Source organism: Hetaerina americana, unplaced genomic scaffold (genome assembly GCF_022747635.1).
Source record: "Hetaerina americana unplaced genomic scaffold, ioHetAmer1.1.p SCAF_3, whole genome shotgun sequence".
NCBI lineage: Eukaryota > Metazoa > Arthropoda > Insecta > Odonata > Calopterygidae > Hetaerina > Hetaerina americana.
The window spans coordinates 99,684,398-99,711,157 of NW_027286874.1; the positions used below are offsets into that span (position 1 = coordinate 99,684,398).

The 26,760-nt window shown below is 37.8% G+C and overlaps 1 protein-coding gene across 1 annotated transcript in view; it reads left to right on the plus strand.

The window, feature by feature from the left end:
• The first annotated feature begins 17,014 nt into the window (after positions 1-17,014).
• Gyc32E (Guanylyl cyclase at 32E) overlaps positions 17,015-26,760 on the plus strand; it is a 53,799-nt gene continuing 44,053 nt past the window's right edge. The window contains exons 1-2 of the mRNA XM_071587937.1: positions 17,015-17,356; positions 17,435-17,572. Coding sequence (XP_071444038.1) covers positions 17,015-17,356; positions 17,435-17,572 — 480 coding nt within the window. The remainder of the gene's footprint in view (positions 17,357-17,434; positions 17,573-26,760) is intronic.

The window sequence follows — 26,760 nt, forward strand, 5'->3', positions numbered from 1 at the left end:
CATATTGCAATTAATAAACTAAATTCCTTGCCTTTCTGAAAGAAATGTTCTATTCTGATTCATTCACTATTTTGATCCATAAGCTGATCATAAAGGTAAATATCTCATATTTATTTACCTCCTTCTTTATGCTGTCATAATATTCTCTCTATTTTCCATCTCTATTTTCTCCTCTCTTCCTTCATCCATCCCTTATTTTCTCAGTCTCTATTTCTTCCATCTTTTTTCCCTTTTGTCTTCTTTCTGCTTTCCTTCTCTCCTAATAGCAATTATATCATGACTTGGCAAGGAACCTGTAATGAAGGAATGAGAAATTTAACAAAATTTTCCTTTCCTATTCTGTTGAAAATTTCAATAAAATGCAAATAAGTAAAACTATGTCTATGGCAACTGTATCAATTTCTTAGAGAAAATATGGAAACCAGAACACAGTGGAAAATCAGCCAATCTTCAACAATATGGGATTATGTGAAAATGTTTCTCTAATTAGCAATATGATGATAATAAACATTGTATTGCTGAATAGGATAAGAAACCCCAATACACACTGAGTGATCAAGTTCACTAGTCCTAAATGCAATTGTCATGCAGGGTTGGGTATGTATTTCCCACACCCACATTTTAAAAGCCTCTAATCTACGCCTATCATCCTGCTTCAATGGCCATGTTGTCACAGAATACATAACTACCCTCCATATCAAAGTTTTAACAAGTCTCTTCTTAACATCCTCACTCATTGTCCCTGTCGTCAAGTCCTTTCTCTTTATGAAAGCTTTTTTGCCCAATGTATTTCCTTATGTCCATACTTATTTGACCATTTGGTCCAAAACACTTCCAAGACACATAAACTGGTCTACCTGCTCTAGTTTTTGCCATCCTATTTAAATGTTTAGCTTAGCCTTTGTCTTGCTGGGAAACTGCATAACCTTTGTTTTATTTATATTGATTCTCATCCCATATCCATCACCTGAATTTCCAATTCACTCAGCAATGCTTCTAACTCCTTGACTGGCTGACAAAATAGAGCTTGGTCATCAGCAAACCGAACTGATTTTATGAATTCCCTGCTGAGTTTCATTAATGTGTTCATGCTTGCTGGCCTAAGTTCTTTACCATACAGTTCTTCTATATATCCCTTCCATCTCTTACCCGACTTCTCTCTAACTGTTAATTCAAATTTTCTCTTCTTAGTTTTCGATAGTGTTTTAACCTTCTTATGCAGCGCACCAATTTCACCCTTCCTCTGCAAACTCTCCATAACCTCGCTCTGCATCTTCCACCACGCTTCTTTTCCGTTATTAGTTATCGGTCTCAATTTATTATTTAAATCTTTGTACTTTCTTCTGCCTCTGTATTTACATTTTTCCATTTCCTTCTCTTGTCTATCTTTCTAATCATTTCATCCGTTATCCCTGGTCTCCTTGCCCTTTTCCTATACTGATATATTGGTTGTGGTTCTTTTGTACGGCTATCTGACCTTCAAATGTATGGTTGCAGCGTTATAAATTCCACAATGCCTAAAACGGCAAAACTTACTCGACATTTTCTATCATTGCTCTCGATACTATCTTTTCTATCATTTTAAACCAGCGAATCAATTGCCACCAAAATTAATGAGATCTCTAAAATCAACTAAAATAAATAAAACAATTTATGGCGTCACTTGGTGGAAATTCATCATATTGAACTTAAAACTAAACCACTTAGCTTTTCCTCATAAAATTTTTATTTACAACCTAGTTTTCATTATGGTATAACATCATCAGGTAAAAATACAAGTCAAACACAGTATGTATAGCTGGGGAGAGGAGGGAGGGAGGAAAGCAAAGATTGGTTGAGGTAGGAAGAAGGGGCGGAGGAGGAGGAGGAATGGTAACATTGATAAATTAGCAGGCTGGGAGAAGGAATTAATACATTTTTGAAAATATAAAATAAAAAATATATACATTGTTGAAAAAATATATATTGTTGAAAAACGTTTTGCTTGGCGTCGATTAGTTGGCAGAGGAGTGGGGGAATGGGTATTCCGAACGGCACTGGGTGATTAGGTGATTAAGTAGCAGGCTGGGAGGAGTTCTTACATTGTTGAAAAGGCTTTGCTTGATGTCAATTTAGTTGGCAGATGGGCGAGGAAAATATAATAACGGGGAAAGCGAAGGGTAAAGAAATTCGTTGGTCAAAACATCTCCGTAACCCATGTGCTGAAGTATTTCTAATTGCTCCAGCACATCGAGGCGGTGACCTTTCTTCTCAAAGTGCAGGATTTCGGGGATTAAATCGCTGCTGTGACCACAGTCTCTCAGATGTTTGGCGAAGAAGGACGTAGAGATGTTTTTTCTAAAGCATGCTCGGTGCTCCCTTATTCTCGTCTCAAATCTCCTTCCCGTCTGGCCTATGTATATCCGGTTGCAGTCTTTGCAGAGGAGTTTGTACACCCAACTCTTGTGTATGGGTTTAACTTGGTCCTATTAATTTTGATTTATTGTAGAAGGCCGGTCTCACCTTTTCTTTTGGGAGGGTTCTTTGTACTTTTAATGACAAGTGGCCAAGAAAAGGAAATCTCCGCCACTGTGGCTGGTTTTCTGCAGATGTGGGAGAACTTGACAAGGCTAACTTGGCTAAGCGGGATAGTTTCTTGGCCGCAATCAAAATTAATCAACCTGTTATGCCACACGAAGGACCATGGATGGAAGGAAGGATGTTATACACTGGGGTATGTCAGAGAAAACGGTTCTACTGTGCAGTGAATGTACTTATAAATAAGAAATGGCAAATAAACATAAAATGAACAAAAGGATAATAATTTTATGACTGAAATTCTACGGGGGAATTGGTGATTTTTTGGAATATACAGGGCGCGGCAACATAACTTTCTTTTTTGAAAGCGTTTAGCGTTCCAAAAAAGGAAGTTATGTTGCCGCAACCTTTTTATACCTTAATCGGGAAAAAATGACGACACATAATAATTCTATCAAGAATTACAAAAATAAAAAGAGAAACTAAACAACAGATCACATTATATTGACTGACGATTGAAATACTATAATCGCGAATGAGCCCTTTAAAATTAATAGACTTGGGGAAGATCATTCAAGCCATAACGAAATGAAACCAGAAACCTCCCTTGTTTTGTAGGATAACACTTAGCTTAAAAAAACCCTAAAGGTCATACTATTCCATTATCCATCCTAATCCTATTAACGCCTGTCCTAATTTTTTCTTCCTTCCTTAAACCCTCTCACCTCACCCAATTACAAGCCCAACATAACTTCAGCCTCCGTTTCATTACATATTCCAGATGGCGTCGCAGGAATAACTCCACGACGAGTTCGGCATTTCGCACATTTTCGTTCGTTTTAGTTTGTCGCGTCGAATGGGACGGAGGGAGGAGACCCTCACCAGTCAGAAGAAAATGTGTTGGGGTCTCGCAGCACGGATCACATACTCTACACTGAACGTAGAGATGGACTTGCCAAAGATGCATCGCGATCGAATTAGAAAATTCTCCTCACTTCCTCATTTCAACTACGAAGGAATTTACGTAATCACATCTCAATTCATGTCGAAGAAGTAGATCCCGTTCAAATTGTAGGCTTTTATTCAATCTACTTTTTATCCGAAATCAGAAAAATTTCACTCGCTAAAAACACATTCGACCGTTGAGTCAAAATTGTAGACAAAAAATTACGTTTCAGTTTGACAACCGGAAACCCAAATGTTTGCATTGATGAAGATACACAAACTCGGCAACAAAATGGGACCCATAATCACAGCTTCAAACTCCCCCTCCTACAAAATTGCCATGAGACTTTCCATTCCACTATTAATTTGCTTATGATCTAAAATTAGAACTTTCACAAGAAAAAGGAAATACAAGAACACTTCCCCGCTCAACCATATGAAATAAGACGTTTGGATAAACTCATTCGCGTTGAGTATGTGGCAAAAATGTTCCATTCCTATTCTTTGAGAAAGACCCTTTCAGAACGAAATAACTCGTAGAAAGTGAACTTTTATTTAAAAACAGCTTTTGAGAAATTAGCCCATTTGCTCTCCAAAACAATACAGAAGGTTCGCAAATTTAAAGAGCAAGGTAATATAACTTTTCTAAGAGTTTTCCAAACGGCTAAAATGAGATGAATAATAATATCGCCGGTTATTCTTTAATCCAATTTTAGGCTGGAGGCACATATATGCCACGAAATTAATATTATCTTCGTTTTTGCGATAATACACACAATTCTAGCTTTAAAGACATACAAGAGTGCATATATAAATGAATCATTTATAATGGAATACAAAGCGGAAGACCAAAGTAGCTGGAAAACTAATCATAACGACAAATACACACCTCTCACCCCGACGACGACTCGGTATTAACTGGACTGCTCGAACCAATCATATACGGGATCATGTTTTCGCGGTGGTTGAGTGACGTCACGAACAATAATTTCAATTGAATAAAATATTTTAGAAAGCAGCAAAAAAATAAACGAAATCACTTAACAATATTTCATTAAAATTCTTATGAATTTATTAATCTTCATTTTAATTCCTTTATAAATTTGTCTTTCGATTTTGTCATGAGCAATCACGATGTTTGGCTTTAGTAATGGCGCTAATAAAAGCAGCGGGAAAATCATAAAATAATTAAGTGCTACTTTTAAGAACTATTAAAATAGAATTTTTTTGGGGCAAAGTCTAAATAATTTGATGATAAACTCTCTAAGGTTTAATAATTAAATTGCTAATATTTTTTTCAAAAGGCACCGTTGCAATTTTATTTAAATATTCCAACGATGTTCGTATTCATAATATCAGCGGTTTACGCATAATAAAATGGAATACTTTCATGTACCATTTATTACTTGTTAATGATTTCACTTTACGAAAAAATCTCGTAAAAGCTTTGCGAGCATGTTTATTTCTTTGCCTCGTTAATAAAAACTAAAGAAACTACATTTTGACACTAAAATGTTTTTAAGGATAGCAAATAAATATCCAATTGAACCCTAACTGAAATAAACCTTTTATGTTGAACCTTTGTTTTGGCTTGAAGTGTATTCCCTCGAAAGGTAACACCGGCTCTTCTTTTGAAAGGTAGTTTTTCTATCAAATTGAAGTCACAAGGGTAATTCCCAAACCGGATAGGAGATGGTTGGCAAGATCCAAGTGATGCATTCCTTCGCTTCACGTTACACTCAGTAATGCAAAAGCATTCAATGACATAACATAGCCGGGGTTTCTGCGGGACTTAGCACTTAACACTACTTAACACAATATCCGTGGCACTTTACGTAACTGAACACACAGAATACATTCCATCTCACTTCATCAAGTCCATTATTGCGTACTCTTCCCCCATCTCACTTTCACCCACGTTCACTTACCTGTCAGCCTTCTTAAGAGAATAGTCTCACGATACCACTTTTCGTCCACGTTTTCTGCCTGCCTCAGTTTCTTAGACAGGCGGGTACTAATTCATGGTATACCAACACAAGTTTTCATTTTTATTGAAAACAATATCCTTCGATTCCCTCTCACTTTGAATTCTTGTTTAAGATGTCACTCTCGAATAGTACACACTAGAGGAGTGACTGGAGTTTTGTTTAACCGCCGAGAATGAGAATTCAAAGCCCAAATTCCGTCCCTGCTCTCAAGTCGAAGATATAACTGAGCGAGACTAGCGGCCGAGTAAGAACATGACGAGAGCTCCCGCTGATTTTCCCGACTTCTGTAATGCGTTGATGAACACTTGAGGCAGGGTGTAGGATGTGTGCTAGAAAATTGCCAAATGTACAATAAAATGAGGAGGATAGTACATTTGAAATGTGTGCACACTCAAAAATGGACTTCGTGTTTTCCTTACCCTATTCGAACAGTGCATTCGGTTTCTTTCCCTAAGAAGGAACCGAGCTTTCGTGGCCTTCCGTTTGGACGAATGCTGACGCATTCCTCCTTAACAATTTTCGTGCCTACTATTTACTCTCTGTTCATGGTCACGTAGGTACACTGCTGTCCACTTTGCAATGAGTGTCCTACCCTTAAAAGAATTCATTTTATTAAAGTTCACGTTGCTTAATCGGTAATAACGTTTTAAATTAATAATTAAACATAATATTTTTGACGATATGCTTTGAAAACTCTAAGGTTTCGTTATAAAACCTAATTATTATAAGAAACCAAACAATCGCTGTGAGTCCTTCGACATCACTACGATTCTATTCGGCTGGAGCAGGACGTTTTGCCGGTAGTCAAAAGGAAACCTCATTACAATGTGAAAGCTGGATAGAGTATGCCCTGACGCCCGAGCACGTCAACAACAGACGACACATGGATGAAGTGAAGAAAATTGTATTTGCCAATCGTCGAATCACCGTTAGAGAAGTTGCTAAGTACCTAAACATATCGATTGGCTATGCCATTCGATTTTTACCAAAGATTTGGGTATGACACGGGTCGCCACGAAATTTGTACCAAAATTACTCAATTTCGACCTAAAACAGCCACGCATTGACATTGCTAATGAGGTGTTGGACTCTATTCGCAACCAACCAAATTTACTCGAGAGGGTCATTACTGATGACGAATCATGGGTTTATCGTTATGACGTGGAAACTAAAGCTCAATCACCACATTGGAAGCTGCAGCTTGAGCCAAGACCGAAAAAAGAGCGCCAAGTTCGGTCGAATGTGAAAGCTTTGCTTACAGTTTTCTTCGATTGCAGGGGCGTGTTGTATCATGAGTTCTTTCCACAGGGTAGAACGGCAAATAAGGAATATTACCTGTAAGTTATGCGCAATTTGCGCGAGGTAATCCGCCACAAACACCCGGATTTGTGTAAGAACAAAAATTGGCTTTTGCACCATGACAACGCCCCTGCTCACACATTGTTACTTGTGGGCGAATTTTTGGCCAAAAACAACACACTTATGATGCCGCAGCCACCGTATTTCCCAGATCTGGCCCCCAGTGACTTTTTCTTGTTCCCAAAACTGAAGAGGCCCATGAAAGGACGACGCTACGCTGCGATTGACAAGATACAGATTGCATCGAAGGAGAAGCTGAACAAGATCACAAAAAAGATTTTTTGAAGTCCTTCGAGGATTGGAAAAAACGTTGGCACAAGTATATAATATATAGTGGGGATTACTTTGAATGATAAAAAATAGATATTTATGAATAAATCAATAGTTTTTGAAAACACACAATAGTCGCGATACGTTTTGAACAGACCTCGTACACCCAAGTTGTATCCCTCATAGCCGACTCTGTTGGTCATGCCCTTCTAGCTCCTACACCAGTTTCCTCTTCTGTCCCACATCCAAATCCTCCCCCGCCTCTTGAACACCAACACATTTCATGCCAATTACGGAGTGCCATAAATTAGTAAGATGTATCGCTCGTTGGACGGCTATTTTTTCGCATGGCTGCGGATTTAGCCAATACTCTCAAAAACCTTTGACTGGCAGGCATTTATGTGATTTGTCCCCCTTGCTCACCTCTTCTTCCCTCCGCTCACCTTTGCTCGATTATGTAAACTCGAAACCTCGATCGAAAGTCACCATTCTCACGATAATAAGCCCTGTTCTGGGATTCTAAGTAAGTGTAATGCCGCATCTGCAGCGTCGTCTTCCGCGTACAGAACGTTGTTTGCCTTATGCGAGGCATTGCGCCTCGTGAAGGAGTTTTGGGATTTAAGCTGACCCGATGTAGACCGTGATCCTAGAAGTAAGTCTTCAAATGCATGTATAATATTTATTCATCCTTGTTTTTATTTATCCTTGGATTGATAGAGGCTTGTTGCACTTCTTTCAGTGATGAGAGAGAATGATCGACATTTAGAACAGCAGTAACAAAGGCAGTTGTGTGAGAGTTGCATTCTGTATTGCGCACCTTTTAGTTTTCTTTATATATTTGTATGCATTCATCCAAAGAGGTGGTGGCCAGCTCGCGGAAAGGATGTCTCAGGAAGTCGGATCGTAAGTTAAATATAATTTACTTTCTTCCAACCATTTAATTACCCAAACCTTTGCTCATTCATATAGGCGGCGCTATAAAACGAAATACAATTGGATGGCGTATGTATGTATATGTAGTACTACTTTTTCTTCTGCTAAATTCCGTCGAAATTGTTAAGAAATAACGTGTGAGTGTTCTTTTAATGTGTTCTTATATTGTTTGTTGCTGCCCAAGTTTTTTATTCAACACTTCCGTGTTACTTCGACGAAATCATATATATATATATATATATATATATATATATATATATATATATATATATATATCAAATTTTGAGATTTTTAATGACTACCAATTTCTGAACCCTTCTGTGACCACTAGAAAGCATATGAAGGTAATTCATGAAAAAACGAGACGCTCGAAGACGTGACTTGGTGTTAATGTTGACGATGTAAAATGATATAGTGAGGGGGCTCGCACTGGGATATTCAAACGTATTCCACTGAATCTTTTCCTTCGCAACCGAAGCTGAAAACATCCACAGCATTAAAATTTCCGGTAAGTCCCCTAGGCAAAAAGCAACTTCAACATCGACCGTTGAATTGTCTTCGAATAACTACACCACCCACCCGCCACTTCCTTAATCCTCTGGCTTAGACCTTTACGTGACCGCCAGCGAACTCAGCGGACTGAAAAGGTGATGAGGGCGAAGAGGCGAAGGAACCCGATGGCCGCATCAACATTCAGAAATGCTGGATGACTGTGTGGAAGAGAAAAAGGGGACGCGATGAAGAGACTGGGGGAAACGACAATAAAAGCGGCAAGAAGGGGGGGGGGCAGATTTGAAAGCAGCCTGGAGTATGGGAGTCGGGGAAGGAACCGCTAGCCTTTCCTCAGCAGCCAAGATTTCCGACTGAACAAACAAGTGACGCCTTTTAAGTGCCACGAAGACACGGGGAACAAGGGTGATGTTTGCCCTCCACGCTTCTTATTATTCCGCCCGTAGTGCCATCAACACATTCGCCTTGCCTCCTTTCGCACCCCTATTCTCTCCTCTTCCTCCTCCTACTCCCACCCCGCCCATGACCACCCACGCGTCGCCAAAGGAAAGAGCGAAGGAAAAGAAGAGATTGTTTCCTTCTCCTTCCCTCCCCGGGACCATCGCAACTCATACTCGTGAAATCCTCGAATCCCCTCGCCTATTGAATATGTATTTATTTTTCCGGCGGAGGCGAGCGGAGTTGGCGAGGCGACCCGGCCAATCAAGCGTGAAAAACGAGCGAAGACACCCGTCGCGCACTTCCGTCGTCCCGTTCGCACCCGTAGCTGCCTTCCGGAAGTGAAGAAAAAACCCTCCGGTGAGTTCCCTTGTCACAAATATACAGCAATCAAATCTGGGTTATTATGTGTCGTCTCCTAGTTAACTCGCAAGTCGATCGATTTTTGGTTTTTCCTGTGGAGTAAATTTTGTCTTTATTATTTGATCGATTCAACGCTATACGCTGGGAAACAAGAGAATTAGGAATCATGTTTACTAATTGCCGTATGTATATTACTCGTACAACTTTGTATATGTAATTATGATCAAAAGATCCTTTTAATTTTTGTTCACCAAATTTACCCTGTTTTGTTCCAAATAAATACCGTTTTGTAATTAATCACTAGAAAAAATGTTTGTTTTCGTTCTTTACATCCGATGATTCTTTTGTTCCCAGCAGTTGTTTTTATATATGATTTGAATTCAGCAAAGAATTTAAGCTGTGTCTCACTCACTCTTCCTGTAGGATTTGTAGCTTCCTGATATTTTACAGTTTTCAAATAATCATTTTCTTGGGCAAGAAAAATTCGAATGAAAGGTTACTGGTCTGCAACCGATGAAAAGACTGATTACTTATCCTCCGCTACTCTCATATATGTACATCTAATTATGGTGAGCAGTGAAGTTATTATATAATTCAAACTTGAATGGCAAGTGTTGAAAAATACAGTCATTTGATATTTGCTGAACCATCGAGTGAAATTTACATTATCCTCACATATTTCTTTCTGGGTGATAATATTTATTTTTTTCAACGCACGACACAGTTTTTACTCCTAAGTACACGTTTTTAAGCCGCAGTGTTTTTCTATCTACTGATGGCAGCCTTAAATTAATGTGGATTTGGCCAATTAATGGCATTACATTTAAATCCGGATTGCATTTGAATTGCAATCGCGGTCGAATGATAACTCGAGATTTTTTTCAGATTCCGGAAATGGATGGGTTAGCTCATGGGACCATGCGAACATTGATATGGGAAAGAATTGCGAACACTGAACATTAACATAAATTTTAATTATTAAAATATTTTAACAGATTTATTAAGTAATTTCTACTTTTAATATTAACCTTTTCCACTATTTCGCGTTCTTACAAGGGCAAACTGATTACTTTATTAGCTCACTTTATGCAAATTTCTGCGCGTCTATCCAAGATCCACCACAGCAAGGCATAAATCATTTTTTTTAAACCAGTAAACGGAGAAAAACTGTACTTTGTACTGCTTTATTTCTGTTAATAATTAATATAAAACAAAACGTCTAATAACCCATGGGCCTATCGTTGTCAATGTTTGAACCTTAAAATGAGCCTCCCGTTTACGTAAAATTGATACATGAACGTATATGACAGTTTTATGCCAGGAACACGTGCTATAAAATAAAATACTTAGATGTCAAGAAATATCTGAAACTAAAATCCCTTTAACGATAAAATTATTAAGAATGTGCGAAGATTTTATTATTAATGGAATAAAAATTAACATTTTGCCAATATATATAATGGTTTTAATACGTTATGATATTAGAGCTGGTATTATGATTCTCTGTTAATGCCAATGTTGTACTCTGAGTACCATTTTGGCTAAAGGTTCATAATGAATCTCTTTTAGAACTTTCGTTACAATTAAACACTGTTTAATTAGTTACAGGATAAATCCGTGGTAAATTATTGTAGCGAAAGAAAAGTTTCGAAGAGCTCCCCTAAAAGACCTTTTGCAATGAGAGCCTGCTGGTTGCTTTAAGCCCTAGAATACCAATTATTGCTCAACGTGGGACATGCTATAGGGTATGCATGTATGAAATCAGAAAACATTCGTAGTATTATGCGGAATTAATCGAAATGAAAAATACATGAGAAATATTGATAATACCACGAAAACGAAAAATACTTACCTTTTGAATAGATTTGTTTATAACATTTTCCAGGGAAAAACTACGCAAAAAATATCGGTTTTCTGGTCATTGAGACCAGGGTAAAATGACTATTTCATTTTTTTCGGCACATCATATTTTCTTCGCCTAATGATTTAAAATAGAGTGCAGGGCCAAAGAAAATCATGACAAGGTACTTATAAAAACTTCTACTAAAGGAAGAAGACATTTTCCTGAAAAATGTGCCTTTCCATAGCTCACACTTTAGTACCCCCTGTTATTCAGGGTAGGATCGTTCTCGGAGGACTTCACAAACCGGATGCCTCCTATTTTACTCCTCCTCCCGATGCATTCATCCGACTTGTCATTTATTGCGGAGGAAACGTTGCAGAGAAGTGCGCTCCGAGCCCATTCACTCTGGAACCATTGTGAAGAGCCCACCCACGGAAGGTGGAGGCATGTCGCTTGACTCTGTCTCAAGCTCAATGCCCTTGTCCCGCCACCTCTTCGCCGCCACGCGTCACCGCGACCCCTGCGAATTTTAGACGCCTCCCACGCAAAATCCGAGTCAGGCGTGATGTTGTAGGAAAGGAGTGATCAATGGGCATGATTGAGGCGTAGTATTCACTAGACTACGCCAAGCGCTAATTTATTATTTCCGAAGCGAAGAGCTTTTATGGGCAAATATTCGAGTAGAAAGGAAATGTAGTCGAAGAAAAGCATTTAGTATGGAACGGTGTATAATGGGTATTATATCGTCTACTAACAGTTAAAAGATTTCTCTTTCATAGACGATGATTAAATCATAAATGGAGGGGTATTATTGACTACCACGAGATCAATGACCAAAAGTGAAAAATGCAGTACTAATAATCTTTAGGATCAGATGAAAATAAAAATATCTCATGAATTAAACATCTTATTCCTGAAAGCTTATTTGCTTCCTATTATCAAACACTTAAAATAGGTGAAAAATATTTTTTTATTTAACGCAGTACAATTTTTCGCTGTGGTTTATAAACGTTTTATGCAGCCCTCTAAATACGATTTAGTTCACTTTTTAGTTCAATATTTCATAAATTCGAATCTGCATTGTAAAGTTAATCACACCACCTCATTCAATTGAAAAGGTTTTCACGGTAAGTACTTTTATATATTAAGTCAGAAACATAGATAAAACTGCCATTAATATTTTATTTTTTAGGCATGGGGACAGGATTGGATGAATTTGATTAGTTGGTCAATTACTATGGAATACAACCACGAACTCATAGAATCTCAAATCCCCGCTCTGTGGATTGAATATCTGCTGCGTCGTGACCAATAACAAAGGGTCACAATGCAGGGTAATTTGTTTCATGGAATCTGCAAAGGTTTTTTGATATGGTTGCCATTATTTGACGTTTCCTGCTTATTCCATACACAATTTCTAAGCTAGAAAATTTTCGTAGCTTTATTAACTTTGGCACATAGTACGGATGTGTGGGTTCTTTAACGTCTGAAAGAGGATTAATTCTCCACGAGAAATACCTATGAATCTTATTCCAAACAATGGTTTATCTAAATAGATGTTAAAATTCCAAAATACTACTGGAAATTATCATATGAACTTCGCTCGTAGCATACAGACACGCATGCAAAACTCACCACGCATATACTTCACCATCAAATATTATGTACATTTTGTATCTGTTAAAAATTCATAGACGGAATGTACTCATTATGGAAATAATGGACATAACGAGCCAAATGTGTTCAATATTGGATGTTTTGGCGTTGTACGTAAATAAGATCGCCCTGCGTAGCCACAATGCAAGCATTGAAGACAAATTGCAGCTACGAATGCACCACCGGTTTTAATGAGCTTAAATTATTTTTGAGCAAAAATAACGAAAGACAAGGAGGAGCTTCGAGTAATGTGCCATTTACCATTTGAGAACAACAAATATAGTTAATTCTTGACGCGTCATTATGAAATACTAAAATATATCATCCTATTGTCGGAAACCGTGACGGAGTAGCGTCGAACCAATCTTAAAAAATTATCGCATAAAGACTGCGGTAATAGTATGTTCCAAAATTATCCATCAAGCCATTATAAAATCAATGGTACAGCGTAATTAAAGTTATTGAAAATATTTTAAAGGTGCTAATACCGAGCCTTTTGGGCCCATTCGTCAACTTTTCCGAAGTTTAGTTCTACCAGCAGGCCAAGAAGTAAGGTGTGTGTAATAAGTGTGAATTATTTTAAAGCATCCTTGACATTGTGTGAAAAATTGCTTGCCCAATAGTTTTCGTTGCGCATTTTTTCTCTGAAAAATGCAAGGTATGAATGCAAAGGAGGCGAAAGAAGTATGAAAGGGTGGTGCATAATGAACGAAAGTAAAGGTCAGCTTCCTACATGGTAATTTTAAATTTGGCTTCCTCAGATAAAGTCTACCCCAAAGAAGACGAAGTGAAGGGTTTCATGTTCGGTTTCAGTCTATATATTATTAAATTACACAATAGCTCGTAATTTTAGTTTTCCAGATCGACGTTTTAGCCAATATGGGTGACCAAGGACCGGAAATATTTCCGACCCAACTGCTATCTTTGAAATCAAATGTCTGTTATTCACTTGTGTGTATAAAACTTGTGAAAAAATAGGTGGATGAATATTATTATATTAACATGTTCCTTTTTGCTTTTGCAAATATTTAGATGGAGACACCGACTGTAAAAGATTAATATTGTACTATCGGCGTCATGCAATTCATTTAAAATGAAACCCAATTCATGAGGAGACAAATAGCATTTTAGAATCCTATATAAAAAAGGCTTTTAGAATTTTATTATTTCACCAAGTAATTAGAAAAGTATACTTATCTCAAAATAGATTAGTTTTTTTAGAGACTTTACCTCTTTTCTCGTCGATTTGAATATGTGCATTAAATTTTATATAATTCAGAATGAACTGCAATTTCCTCTAAGAAAATCTGTTGATTTAATTACCAGTTCTTCCCATCCATTGCAGTTTCATCAGTCATGTGATAACAAAATTATCGCCACAATTTAACGAGAGCTCATTGAAGTATTTGGACCCTTGTTAAAAACTGACGTACTCATTTCTTCACATCACTAATTGCTTCCTTGTGTCGAAGAGGTATTGTGATTGATTTGAATTAGAAGAGTCCTCATCAATTTTCAATCAAAAATTAACATCCTGATGGCACGATTTCGCAGTATTCCGATGGCTACTTAAAATCAATCCCAATAGAAATCAATTAAAAAATTGTTTTGGAGTTTTATAAATAACTGAGCTTATTCTTGGCTTTCAGTGAAATATTTGATTGAATTTTCCTTGAAAAACCTATCAAAGTAATACATTTATTCTAAATGAAAAGCATTTTCAAATTTCAAAATCAGATTCTCTAATAATCCGAAAGCTGTGATAGTAGCAGCAAGGTAAAAGAAGACATTTTTGACGCAGGTTATATTTTCATAAGTACCCTCTTATGTGACAAAATTTAGAGTAGAGATATTTCAATTGGTAATTTACATTGAAGTCAAATGCCGATGTGCCCTACTAGCCATTTCTCTTTCCATCTCAATACCTTTCACTGCTTTAGTACATTGTTTTTTAACTTAAAAGTGATCATCACAAACGAATGAATATTTCATATCAGACGCCACGAGAATCAATCCGCGGAGAACGTCCTGATGCTGCACTGCGAGGAACTTCAATTCTCCGAGGAGGAAATCTTTCGGAATATTTTTTTATCATCGTCACAACGAGGCCTATGGGGTAAAATTAAGTCAGGGTAAGGTCGCTCATTAAAAATTGAATAATACAAGTTGTTCGTCAAGCCCTCTTATTCAAAGATCGCGGGTTTGAGTCCTGCTTCAGGCAAGAATTTAATGTAAATTCCAATGATTCAACCCCTGAGATAAATGGTGACAGGACAGCAGGTTAATCGAGATCCAGGGAACTCATGTGGCAGCATAAATGACCGAATTGCAATTACATAGAGTTTCAAATAGTATAAACGTCGGAAAAATAACACTGTTGCCGTAGCAGATAAATTTGAGTTCACAAAATGCCGACTGTGCTTTATTACTTTATCAAAATAATTTATGAAGGCTGCATCGAGTATCCTTCTTTCAGTTTTACAATGAGTAATTTGTCAAAAGTAACAAATAAATTTTCCAAAGCCATGTATCGATAACTAAGTGTATAAGGTACGATCCCATATTCTGATTATTATTCATTTTAATTCATAAACTCAATTGGTGGTTACTTTTATTTTGGAAAGAAATGCACGTTGATTACCTGAGAAGTATCTTTTATAATGGGGAATTAATGTATTGATCATGCTCTAAAAACGCTTTAAAAAGTGGTCTATGGTCTGGAATTTGTAAATCGAAGTCAAAGGGTGATTTTTCTGGATTTGCTCTCCAGCCTCGGGTCGTATCTGCGAGGCAGTGCACCACATGACAAATGAGACTCCAACTAGGAGAACCATTTTCAACTAGCAACTACCAGAAGTCTCGTTGTATCTAAACTTTGAGCATCGGACTCAACGCACATTCAAATGCTTAGGCATATTGTTAGCCCTTTTTCATAGTTAGCCAATCGCTCTTCTGTTATGCATACGATGTTTACATATTAGTTACTATACGTGAGTGATTACCTGAGAGTGTCCAAGGATTTAGAGAAGTTGATCTTTACTGTTTGGATGGGAGTATGTTCTTAAGGCCCGAAACATAAAAAATGGATCGTTTCGAATTCTCCAATCATCCTCTTTTCTCTGCGCGTGGCTTGACGCTTGTGAGGAAGCCGATGTGATTGATGACACCCATCCCAGACGGGGCGTGACGAATAGGCGAAATCTCCGATCACCCGAAAGTACATGATCCGAGTGTCTGGTTGAAAGGGACCTTAAACAAAAGGAGGGCAGTTTAAAATCTTATATTTTTGGCATGCCTTGCTTCGAATAGCATTTATTATCGCATATACATCACCTGTCACACGCACATCTCTCTTCTTCACTCCCGTGAGAATATCCGCGTGTCCGCCCCCCCACACCCCCAATTCATGTCATCCCTCCCTCCACTAACGCCCCATCCTCCCCCTACTTGCGGACCCCCTCCTCCCCTTGCATACACCTACATCGCCATCCGCCTTCCCTCCTCCCACGAGGTTGAACACCCCCCGCCCCCCTGAACGACCGGTCCCCCTCCGGTCGCCACGCCAACGCACCGAAGGGGAGAGGATGCCACGCGCAGGGCTGCAGGAGTTTATTTTGCACCACCCTCCCCGCCACTACCCCCGCACCCCAAGCGCCCCTTCGGCGTCTCGGCTGACCCGCATCTCAATCATAACATACTCCGCCAACATTCGACGCGTTGCCCGTGGATACGGCAACGGGGACCGTCCCCATAACTTTGATCCTACTCTCTTTTCCCTCCAAATTTCCTAATTCACTCGGACAGGTAATAATCTTTTGAATTTTCTCCCCTTATAAAAACCTCATCAATCTCTCTCCCCTTACCATTTCCAGGGAAGTGGAAAACATTCCGGCGGGAGTTGGCGCGCTTTTTTATCCAACTTTCTCTTTACCCAACCTTTGATCTCGGAACAAAATTGATTGAACGCGTTACTAATCACCGCTACCCTAGATAGTTCTCCGCTTTATATAGTAAAGTCATGCTTCTCCCGGGGCCTTTTTCGGAAGAATTTCTCCTTTTCCCCGCCATCTCGGGCCTGCGTCTCCGCACGAAGATCGTCCCTCTACTCCTTCTCCTGCTTCCCTGCACCCTTGCTTCCTCTCCAACGGTCCCCGAGTCCCCGGCGAGCATCGCTGACTCCTCATGTCCTGACATGGCACTTCCCGGAAGAGAGGGCAGCACCAAGAGCGAGCCGACTGACACCGGCAACGGTTCCTTGTCTCCTCGACTCGAATCCTCCGCATCATCCAGCGGTGGGACGTACCTTCCACTCCACGACTACCTGGCGGGCACGTGGGCCCAAGGTCCTAAGGGCGACGTCACCATAGGTTTCCTAGGCTCCTACGACGACAACAGGGTTGTCCTGGGAGCCCTTCCACTGGCCGTAGCAAGAGTCAATGAAAACCCGAACCTGCTGCCGGGCAGGAAGCTGCGTTTTGTGGCCGCCAACATCGGCTTCGCGGACAACCCCACGGTGGAGGAGATGTGGAGGGCGGCCGACGGCGCGACACCGACGGCCACGGCAATGGGAGGCACAGGAGGTCACCTGCGGGCCGAAGATCAAACGATTCAGAGGTCCCACCCGGCAATCTCCATCCGCAGGATGACGGAGATGAGGGACAATGGAACCATCGCCTTCATCGGCCCCGACAACACTTGCCAGCCCGAGGCCCTTGTGGCGGCTGCGTGGAATCTCCCCATGATATCCTACGTGAGTACTCCGTTGAGTTTCGATCGAACAGCCATTAACTCAAGATAATCAGAAAAAAATGAGATAGTTTTCCAATAAAAAGAAAATTTCTGTCCGGTTTGCTTAGTTTATCCATCAATTTGATACGGTGCGCACCGCGTCACACGGGTCGCTTTTCCGTACAGCGTTTCGTTTGAGAAAACTTCCTAACCGAATCGTATAAAACAAATCTCGTGGCAGCCTTTTATGCAATACAATTTCCATTAAATCGCATTTGACGACCTGAAACGGGTTTATGTTGTGCCTATCATCTGTGTTCCTTTAAGGGCTTAGATATTTACCCTTCCTAGAGATAAAAAGCTATTCAGCATATCCAGCTATTCTCCATATTTTCTTCTTTACGGTTCTTGTGTTGATCTTAATGTCGTTTTCACTATATGATCGCTTATGATTAGTAGTAGCAAACCAATTGTAGGAGAAAATATAAAGTGCGTAAAAATATTTCTCGTACAACCTATCTTGTAATTCTCGTTCTTTTTATACATGATCTAGGAAAAATTTCATTTGTGAGTGACCTTTCAATTAATATGTATGTATTCTGATGGCGTTGAATACCAAGCCTAGATAATGGCGAATGAAATTCTTCAAATCCTTATTTTTCAATTAAGTTATGAGCAATAAGTTTGGCAGAAGACGCTACATTACCATTACAAATACCGCTACCCATACTTTTTCCATCAAACACTCAAAACAGTTTGACACAGTAGTCATATGGGATTTATACTTCGTCAAATTCAGTGAACTAAAATACGTGCCACACAAGAAATTCACCAATACTGCAAAAAAAGTGAAAAATACGGAAGGGAGATAAGCAACAGGATGGCGGGAGAGTAATGCCTTTTACATTAAAAGTAATCATCACTAAAATATAGAAATTTCATTCCTATCAAAAATGAAAAACATGCAACGCTAAAATTGGATTTAAAATGTATCTACAACCAAGGGAGAAGGCAGGATGGAAAAACTTCTTTCTTTCGTTGTTTTTTTTCTGAACAGCAAACTGAAGATCAACGGGATAACAAGCCAATTGCCATGAAATCCCCTCAAAAACTATCTTCTTTTTTCTCCTATTATTTTACCTTCGATAATGTAGAATATCAATAGCTTGACCGACTATCTCGTCGATTTTAAGCATTTCAAAGGATTTAAGGCTTATTGAATTTTAGTTGATGAATTTATTTGAACTAAATTTTAAAATATTAAATAATTCCTGCAAAACCATCCCTTTACGTCGAATTTGAAATAACATCTTTATAGCATGAAATTTTGAAAAAGCATCTTTAAGTCAAATTTTCATTCTAAAAGAGCTATAATATGTATTCAGCGACGCATATTACTTGGAGTTTCTATTGCACTTATCCGAAGCGTTACTCAGATCAAAATTAACTTTTTATCTTTATGTCCACAAAAGCCCTTTTACCCATAAAAGTGACATCATTACATACATAATGATTTAACTTAGTAAAATCAACTTAATAACTTTGTACCATAACTTAAAACTATAAACATTTAGAAATAGTTCTAAATTAAAGTGATAACTCATAGTTCTAAATCCTGAGTATCTGTCTCTCTTCATGAAATTTCCCTTTCTCTGGGAAGGCTGTAGTGGCTTCCCAGTTACTTGAAACCAAAAGAAAGACCCCTGGATCGTCACTGTACAGTACTTACTGATGGACACTTTCAAACCATAGTAATGTATGAGGCCTATGGAGTTGCATTTTAGTGGTGCCTGCCAAGGCGTCGTTCCTGTTAATGTAGGTTCGTCATGAAATGCTATGCGCACTATTTAAAATAGATGGTAGCTCCTATCTGTCTGCAATTGGGTATGATTTTGTAGCTGATGATGTCTCAACAATTTTACTAACATAGCTTTACTCGCAATTTTATATTTTTTTATTACACTGTAAATAATCACTTTCCCATTTACCATATTGATAGAATTTTTCCTATGACATCTCGAGCGTCTCATTAGCATATCCAGAAAACAAATGTTAACAATAGCGTTATCATCCAAGAATAATTTAGATTCCATAGCTGTAAGTAGTGTTCGCATTCATGAATAAGTGTATGTAAATGAAAGCATTCGTTTTTAAATCAGATAATATCGCTCACTCTGAGATCAAACAAATGCCGGAATTAACCTTACTTAGATCTCCATATTCATAGGAGAAAAGCAAGCGTCGTAGTGTTATAAATTTACCCCATTGTCATTTTAAATAGTTGACTTATGAGAACAGCATGGCTGGGTACTTTCCGGACAGACCTCATATTTTTCAAACTTAATCTTGTCCATGTGCGTTTACAGTGTCTGCTATTTTCAGTTCTCATTTAAGAATCCTACTCGCTGAAATTGATTCCATCGTATCACCCTTACGTTTATTGAAGCCCTGATTAATTACTTTTCAATGATAGGATCGCCCTCATGAGCAATTAAAAGTCTCTGTTGCCGCAAGTAACCTAATGAGCCGTCTCGCATTCATTGTTTGGAGTAATCACGCAAAAATAATTGCCTACTATTTCCTCCACTTTCCAGTACCTCCAAGGGAAACACGTAATATGATCTACCGTTCCCTTTCACCTGTTACGTGGTGGCTTTCCGTTTATTTTTCGAAACTGCTTTGAATTGGAGACCGGCTTGAATAGCGAACGTGCTCTTGGAAGCAAACCAAATTTTATTTCCTTCCATTTTTATGTCGTCCCCGGGGTAGCAGCACGTGGAAACAACCTTTAAAATGGGAAGGAGGGGGGCGATTTTCAATATGAGGTGGAGAAGCTGTGGGAGCTACTTCTAGAAGGGGGGAGAAGTGGGTGTTTGTTGGAAGGAGACGATATAAACTCTAAAAGAGGGGAAAAAGTGAACCCATCTCGCTCCACCGTCCCCCTCTCATCAGAACCACTACGTTCGGGGATCTTGGGTAATTCGTCGGCAAATTGAACATTTCTCGGGAAAGATTGATTTTTCCGCCCACTCCAATTCATTTTCCATCTATTCCTTGAAGGTGTTGAGTCCATTTCTCCGCGGCTTGGTATGAAGCCGCTCCTTTTTGAAAGAGCGCAAAGTGTTAGAAGCGTCACAACTTCGTCCCCTCCTCCGAGTCGGTAATCCCACCGCTTCCTCCTGGGGATTTGTATGCTGATTTCATGAATAAAAAAATTTCCCGAGCTCTCCGCACGATAGTCGTGCAAATCAACTTTTATTTTTTGATAATGGAACGAGAGTTCACACCACAGTTCAAACGAGTAAAAATAGAGATCGAATTCGCCTTGTTCGGCAGTTCACAACGCTGTGTTGAACATAGAATTTTGCCTAATGAATGTATCCGTATGAAGAGTCACCTAAACTCAACTTATAAAAGTAAACAGTAAAATGTAGGCATTTATGGACACGAATTGAATGGTTTGTTGTTTTTATCTGTGGATACTGGGCACATATAAAATATGACCGTGGCTCTGTCTCTTAAGAATGTGCATCAGCATTATACCCGTCGAGAACACGTACAGGTATAAGAGCGCACAAGAGTGAGGTTGGGATATTAGCAGTACTATGGAATGTGTGTTTTAATTACGTAAATACTAAGATAACTAGGTGTTACTTCACCTAAGAATTGTTTTAATAGTTTTAATTGAAGTGTTCTAATGTAGTAAGAAAAGGAGTCGTATGGGCTGGTGTTGCGTTCTATTCCCTATAACTTCTCGTTTTCGCCATGCCCATTTTTAGGGTTAGAATAATTTACTCGATATTTCAACATTAAACTTTTGCGTTCTGTATCTACTTGTACTGATGCGCCAGTGATGCTAATACTGTATCTTGTTTTTTAACTTCATTTATAATTCAATTGAATGGCTGAATTTCAATGAAAGCAATTTTAAATGGCAAATTAAAAGTTAAGGTAAATAAAATTTTACAAGTGATAATTAAAATTAATTAGGACAACAATGGTACCCTGTAATAATCCCCAATTATTTAATTAAATAATTATTGCAATATCATTTAAATTAGTTAAATTTTTTCTGACGAAACAGATTTGTAGGAAATAGGTTTGTATTCAGTAGAAAATTTTAGCAAGAAATAAAGACTGATTTCGATTTACGAGTAAGCATTGCTCTGATCGATAAGTTACCTGTTTTGAATAAAGTATCGGAAAAATAGATTAATCGCAGATATTGCTACAATGCCTAAAAATTCTTCGAAGTACATCCCTTTAGCGTCGATGCACTTTTGCAAGCGTCTTTTCCATTACTCGAAGGCTTCCTGGCAGGCGGATTCCGGAAGGTCCTTAAAGGTACTCGTGCAATCCGAGGATTGATTTGTAGCAGCTCTCCACCATGCTATGCTGTTTCGGGCGGATCTCTTCACTTCCTTATAAGCTACTTACTCCGACACTTTCCATTACCTCCTTCTCGTCTCGTCATCCTAGACCTTGCTCTGTGATTTTCCCCCTCTATGCTTTAATGAGGTATAATCGTCAGTAAACTATCGTGCTTCACGATATGTCCTTCTTTTTGTATGTGCTCTCCATAGGCTTCTCTCTTCACCCACTCTTTGGAATACTTCTACATTTTTGACACTGTCTGTTTATTTAGGGCTCGTCATTTATCCGTTTCAATATATTTCCATCGCCTCCAATCTTCTTTTCTAAGATGCTCCTATTGTCCAACTCTCACATTGGCAGACAATTAAAATCCACTTATAAATCTGAACGGTTATGCCTATCGTAGTGTTATTTGCCATTAAATTTTGCTTCCTCTGATAGAAGAAAGCCTTATTCGTCATTCCTACTTTACTTACAATACACATGCTTCTTTCATCATCAGTTCTTCTGCTGCCTAAATAGTAAAACTCTTACGCATATTTCATTGGGCCTTTCCTTATTTTAATTTTATTCCTTATATTTAATGTTCACCATTAGCTTAGTTTTAACCTTGGTTAACTTAAAGTTGTACTTTTTCATTGTATTCTCCAAATTTATTGGTATCCTTGTACGTTCTTCTTTCTCCTCTGTTAGTGTAGCTATGTTATCCGCCAACTGCAGTATATTTATTCTCCCTCCTTGAATTTGAACACCTCTTATCTTTTTTGTGATTTGTTGATTGCCTTCACAACATACGCATTAAATATCAATGCTGGGAATGAGCAACCCTGCCTCACTCCTTTCTTTATTTTTGCTTCTTCCCTGATTTCAACCGCATCTAATCACCGCTGCTCGATCTGTATGTTTATAGGGCGCGTGTCAATTTCCTGCCGTTGCAGTATCTTCCAATTTCCTTAGTGGACAGAGGTATTATCATATTTCCGCTATCATAACTTTAAAGAAGGCTTTATCAAGGTTGAGTAATATGATATAGTCGGTTTATCTTTCTAAATCCTCCTCTCTACGATGGATCTAATAGGGAGGATAGCTTCTCTTGTTCCTCTACTTCTTCTATAACCAGATTGGGCCTTAACGACAATTTTTATTCCTGCTATTATATACGTATCATATGTTAGGCTATGTATCTGTATCATATTCTTATTTCTTGGACATTTTAATAGGTCCTAGAGTATATCGTCGATCCTTGTTGCGTTTTTTGCTCTTAAATCTTTTACTGCTGAATCAAATTCAGATCTAAGAATATAAGATCCGTTTTCATTATTGTCGAAATTGGCCTCTGCTTCCAATATTTTCGCATACGTTTCTTTTCCGCCATAAATATTCGAAACATCCGTCACACTAGCACCATTATTAACGTGGAAAAGGAACCAGAATCACTGAAGAATTGCCTTTTTGAACTTTTATCCATATACCTACTTCGGTATTATAAAAGTTTACAAACTCATGAATATCGCTCGCTATCAATAGCGAATAGTCTTATAGCATAATTTATTGTAGCTAACAGAAGCCCATACTCTCGTCGACAATGTGCTCAATGCAAGGGAAACTGGGTGATAGAATTTCCAGCTCCCTAAAATTAAAATTGTATAAGAGGTCCTGGGAAATGCCTGTTTACCTCCCTCAGTTCATGAGTTCATAATTAAATAAAAGAACACCTTAATCTCTTCATGGCGCATTTTGAATATCAATTGAATTAATTTCTTGAATTTGCCCTTTACTTAAAGATTTTTCAGTTCCTTAAATCAATCAATTTTTAATTTTTTTAGAGTCGATTCCTGATATACCCCTCGTTCCTTCGTCCAGGAGGAGGTGATACACACGCAGAGCTTCATTTTTTCAGATAACTGCTCACCTAGAAGAGCATTCAATACCTTATTTCTACATGTTTATTATTTTAATATTTCTCCTCCCTTTAAATTCTGTGGGTTCATCGTAGGTCTCTATCTTCCGAGCGTCAAGCAAAGATCCCACTGAGGTTTGTAATGTACTGGATGACCTCATTGGCGAAGAAAGTTTTTGAAACATAAAAATATTCTTTGAAAAAGGAACAAAAATCTTTGAAATTAGATCGCTCTTCACATTTCAATCCTAATCTGCTAACTTTTTATGCATCGTGGCTAAAGCCAAGTCCAAACAGCTTCCCTTATTTAGAGCATTGAACTGTTGAAACCAAATTGTTGAATATCGACTGTGAAATAAAAGCCAGTAAAATAGATAGATACGTATTTTTAAGTGTAAACTCTATCCACCATGTTTTCCGGAAAATAACCGGGTTCGGTTTTGGTAATACCAACAGTATTGAACTGAGCACAACGCGAGATGATGCAGCAAATTATGGCTAATTGGTTTCTTCTACTTCATGAAACTATAAAATTCACAAGTTATATTTCCGATATCATGCTTCTTCTTTAAATACCTAGTAAGGCTCCGTAGCTATGAATTTTCTTTTGTCTCAATATCCAAACTCTAAGTAAGGTTTGATATTGAGTGGTAAAAAATGTACTGTTGACTTAGTAATATATATTAAAATGTAGATATACTCTTAAAAAAATGTTCGAGAGCTTCTTTAAAATACCAAGCCACAGAGATTCACTGCAGTTGACGATAACCGTTAATGATTTTAAGTAAAACTTCAACATCTATTCCAATAATTCAGACTACAATAGTGAATTATATGAATGCATGTAATTTCGAGAATCCTGCTGTATTTCCCATGTATAAATTGCTAGTTAAGGCACCAGGCTTTGCCTGAATGGTCATTGTAGTTTTTATAATAGAGATAAAGGCGACAAAGTGATAAATGACCTGGCGTATACATACTATATATAAGCGCATCGTCAGATAACTGGCATATGTACTACATTGGTCTGTTGCCATCAAAATCGTACCAACCCTCCTTCCTAAATAGAGGGTGATCAGGGGTCGATGAAGAAAATGTGGTACGAGTCAAGGTATTGGCCTTGATGCTCTTTTAGGATGCCCCACCTGTGGCGTACGCGCATCGCCCGCCGTTAAAGTGGAAGGGGAAGTATATTTGGTGGAGTGATTACCTGCAGGAGGAAGAAAAAGAGAGTTGGGGTGAGAGCCGATATTTGGTCGGCAGAAAATGTAAATTTAAATTTGCATGAGTCTGTGAGTTTATTTAAAAACCCATAATCTATCCTCTAATGGGCACTGTACCTTAAATAATGGAAAATTTCCATTGATATCAGTGGGACCGTTTTCACATCATATTCCAACATTGTTTATCTCTAACAGACAAGAATTAATCTGGACCCGTTTGCTTCCTTGCACATGAGAGGCGTAGAAGACACGCAACTGCTTAATTCTGCATAATGTATGGATAAAACCTTAATATTTTATTGTTGTAAAGATTATAAGTGCTAAATTTATAGATTAAGAGAAGTACACCTCCCAAATAAATTCATATATTTATACACATATATATACATATATATGTGTATGTGTGTGTTATAATTATGCGTATTATCATTTTAATAAGTATACTCTTACCAATAAATTGAAATCTTAGACTCGTGCTCGTTCATACGCCAATTTCTGGGGCGCTCTACAGCCTGCTAATATGCCTCCAAAGAGTTTTCCACTCCAAAATAAATTCCTAGTGTTTTCTGTGGTTTCGTAAATTTTCCAAGCCAGTGGCCATTCTGTTTTTTACTTTGCGGTGCAGGTTTTTAAACTACAAATGTGAAAATAGTGTAGCTAGATATTCAATTAATAAGAAAATCACGCTTCAAAGCTTACAAGAGTACAAAAAGTTAAAACTTGCACAGGGAAGCGAGAAATATTTATTCAATGACAATGAATGATCCAGCTGAAAATCAGTGAGCCCTCAGTTGCTAAGCGAAAAATGAAATTAATTTCTAATAGCCAACAGAAATTTTCGTTATACATTATTTATGTTTAATGTACGAGTAATGTCTCATATATTCATAATTGGCATTCCAGATGATATTTTATTTTGCTTTGCAAAACTTCCGAGTGTTTGTATTCCCTCAGGTAGGAGTTATTAATTTTTTGTTCCATATATTAATCATTGAACGATGAGTTTCTAGAATAATTTATTAATATCTTATATTGATATTTAGTGAAGCATTTTTAACTAAAGTAAGCTTAATAAATTTTGCCGCATAATTTAACCACAAGTTGTGGTTTTTTATAAAAATAGATATTTGTATTTGCAAGTGTTATAATTTGTAAAAAATATCCCGAAGCATTTGCAGACGAAATCGCTATTGACAATCACCACTCAAATAGAATGAGAATTTGGCGCAAAGCCAAAAATTTCAAAGTATTTCCTAAAATTTTAGTTATAGGGAGACATTTTAGCATTAAATGTGGGAGAGACAATGAAGTTTCATTTTGTGGAAAAGAACTATATCCTTACTTTATTCCCTCCACTACACCAACCTATGAAACTGTTAACCTTTAAAAAGTTCATGTATATTATTTTTAAATATTGATTCAATCGAGTTTATTTCAATCGAATCGAGAGAATCGAATAAACAGTAAACTGACATTCAGTATTTATTTTTTTATCCCAAACATGATTAAAATCCAACCAATTTGATTACTTTTAATTTATATTTTTATTATGAAATAAATATTTCTTCCCTTAATGATTTTACTGAGTTTTTATTGAAAAATCACAATCATCAAAGTAAATAAATAACATTCCATTAATAGTCAACAAAATTTTGATAAGTCACCATTATAATAATTCATATACAAAACGACATGCGTAACATGTTATGGAAA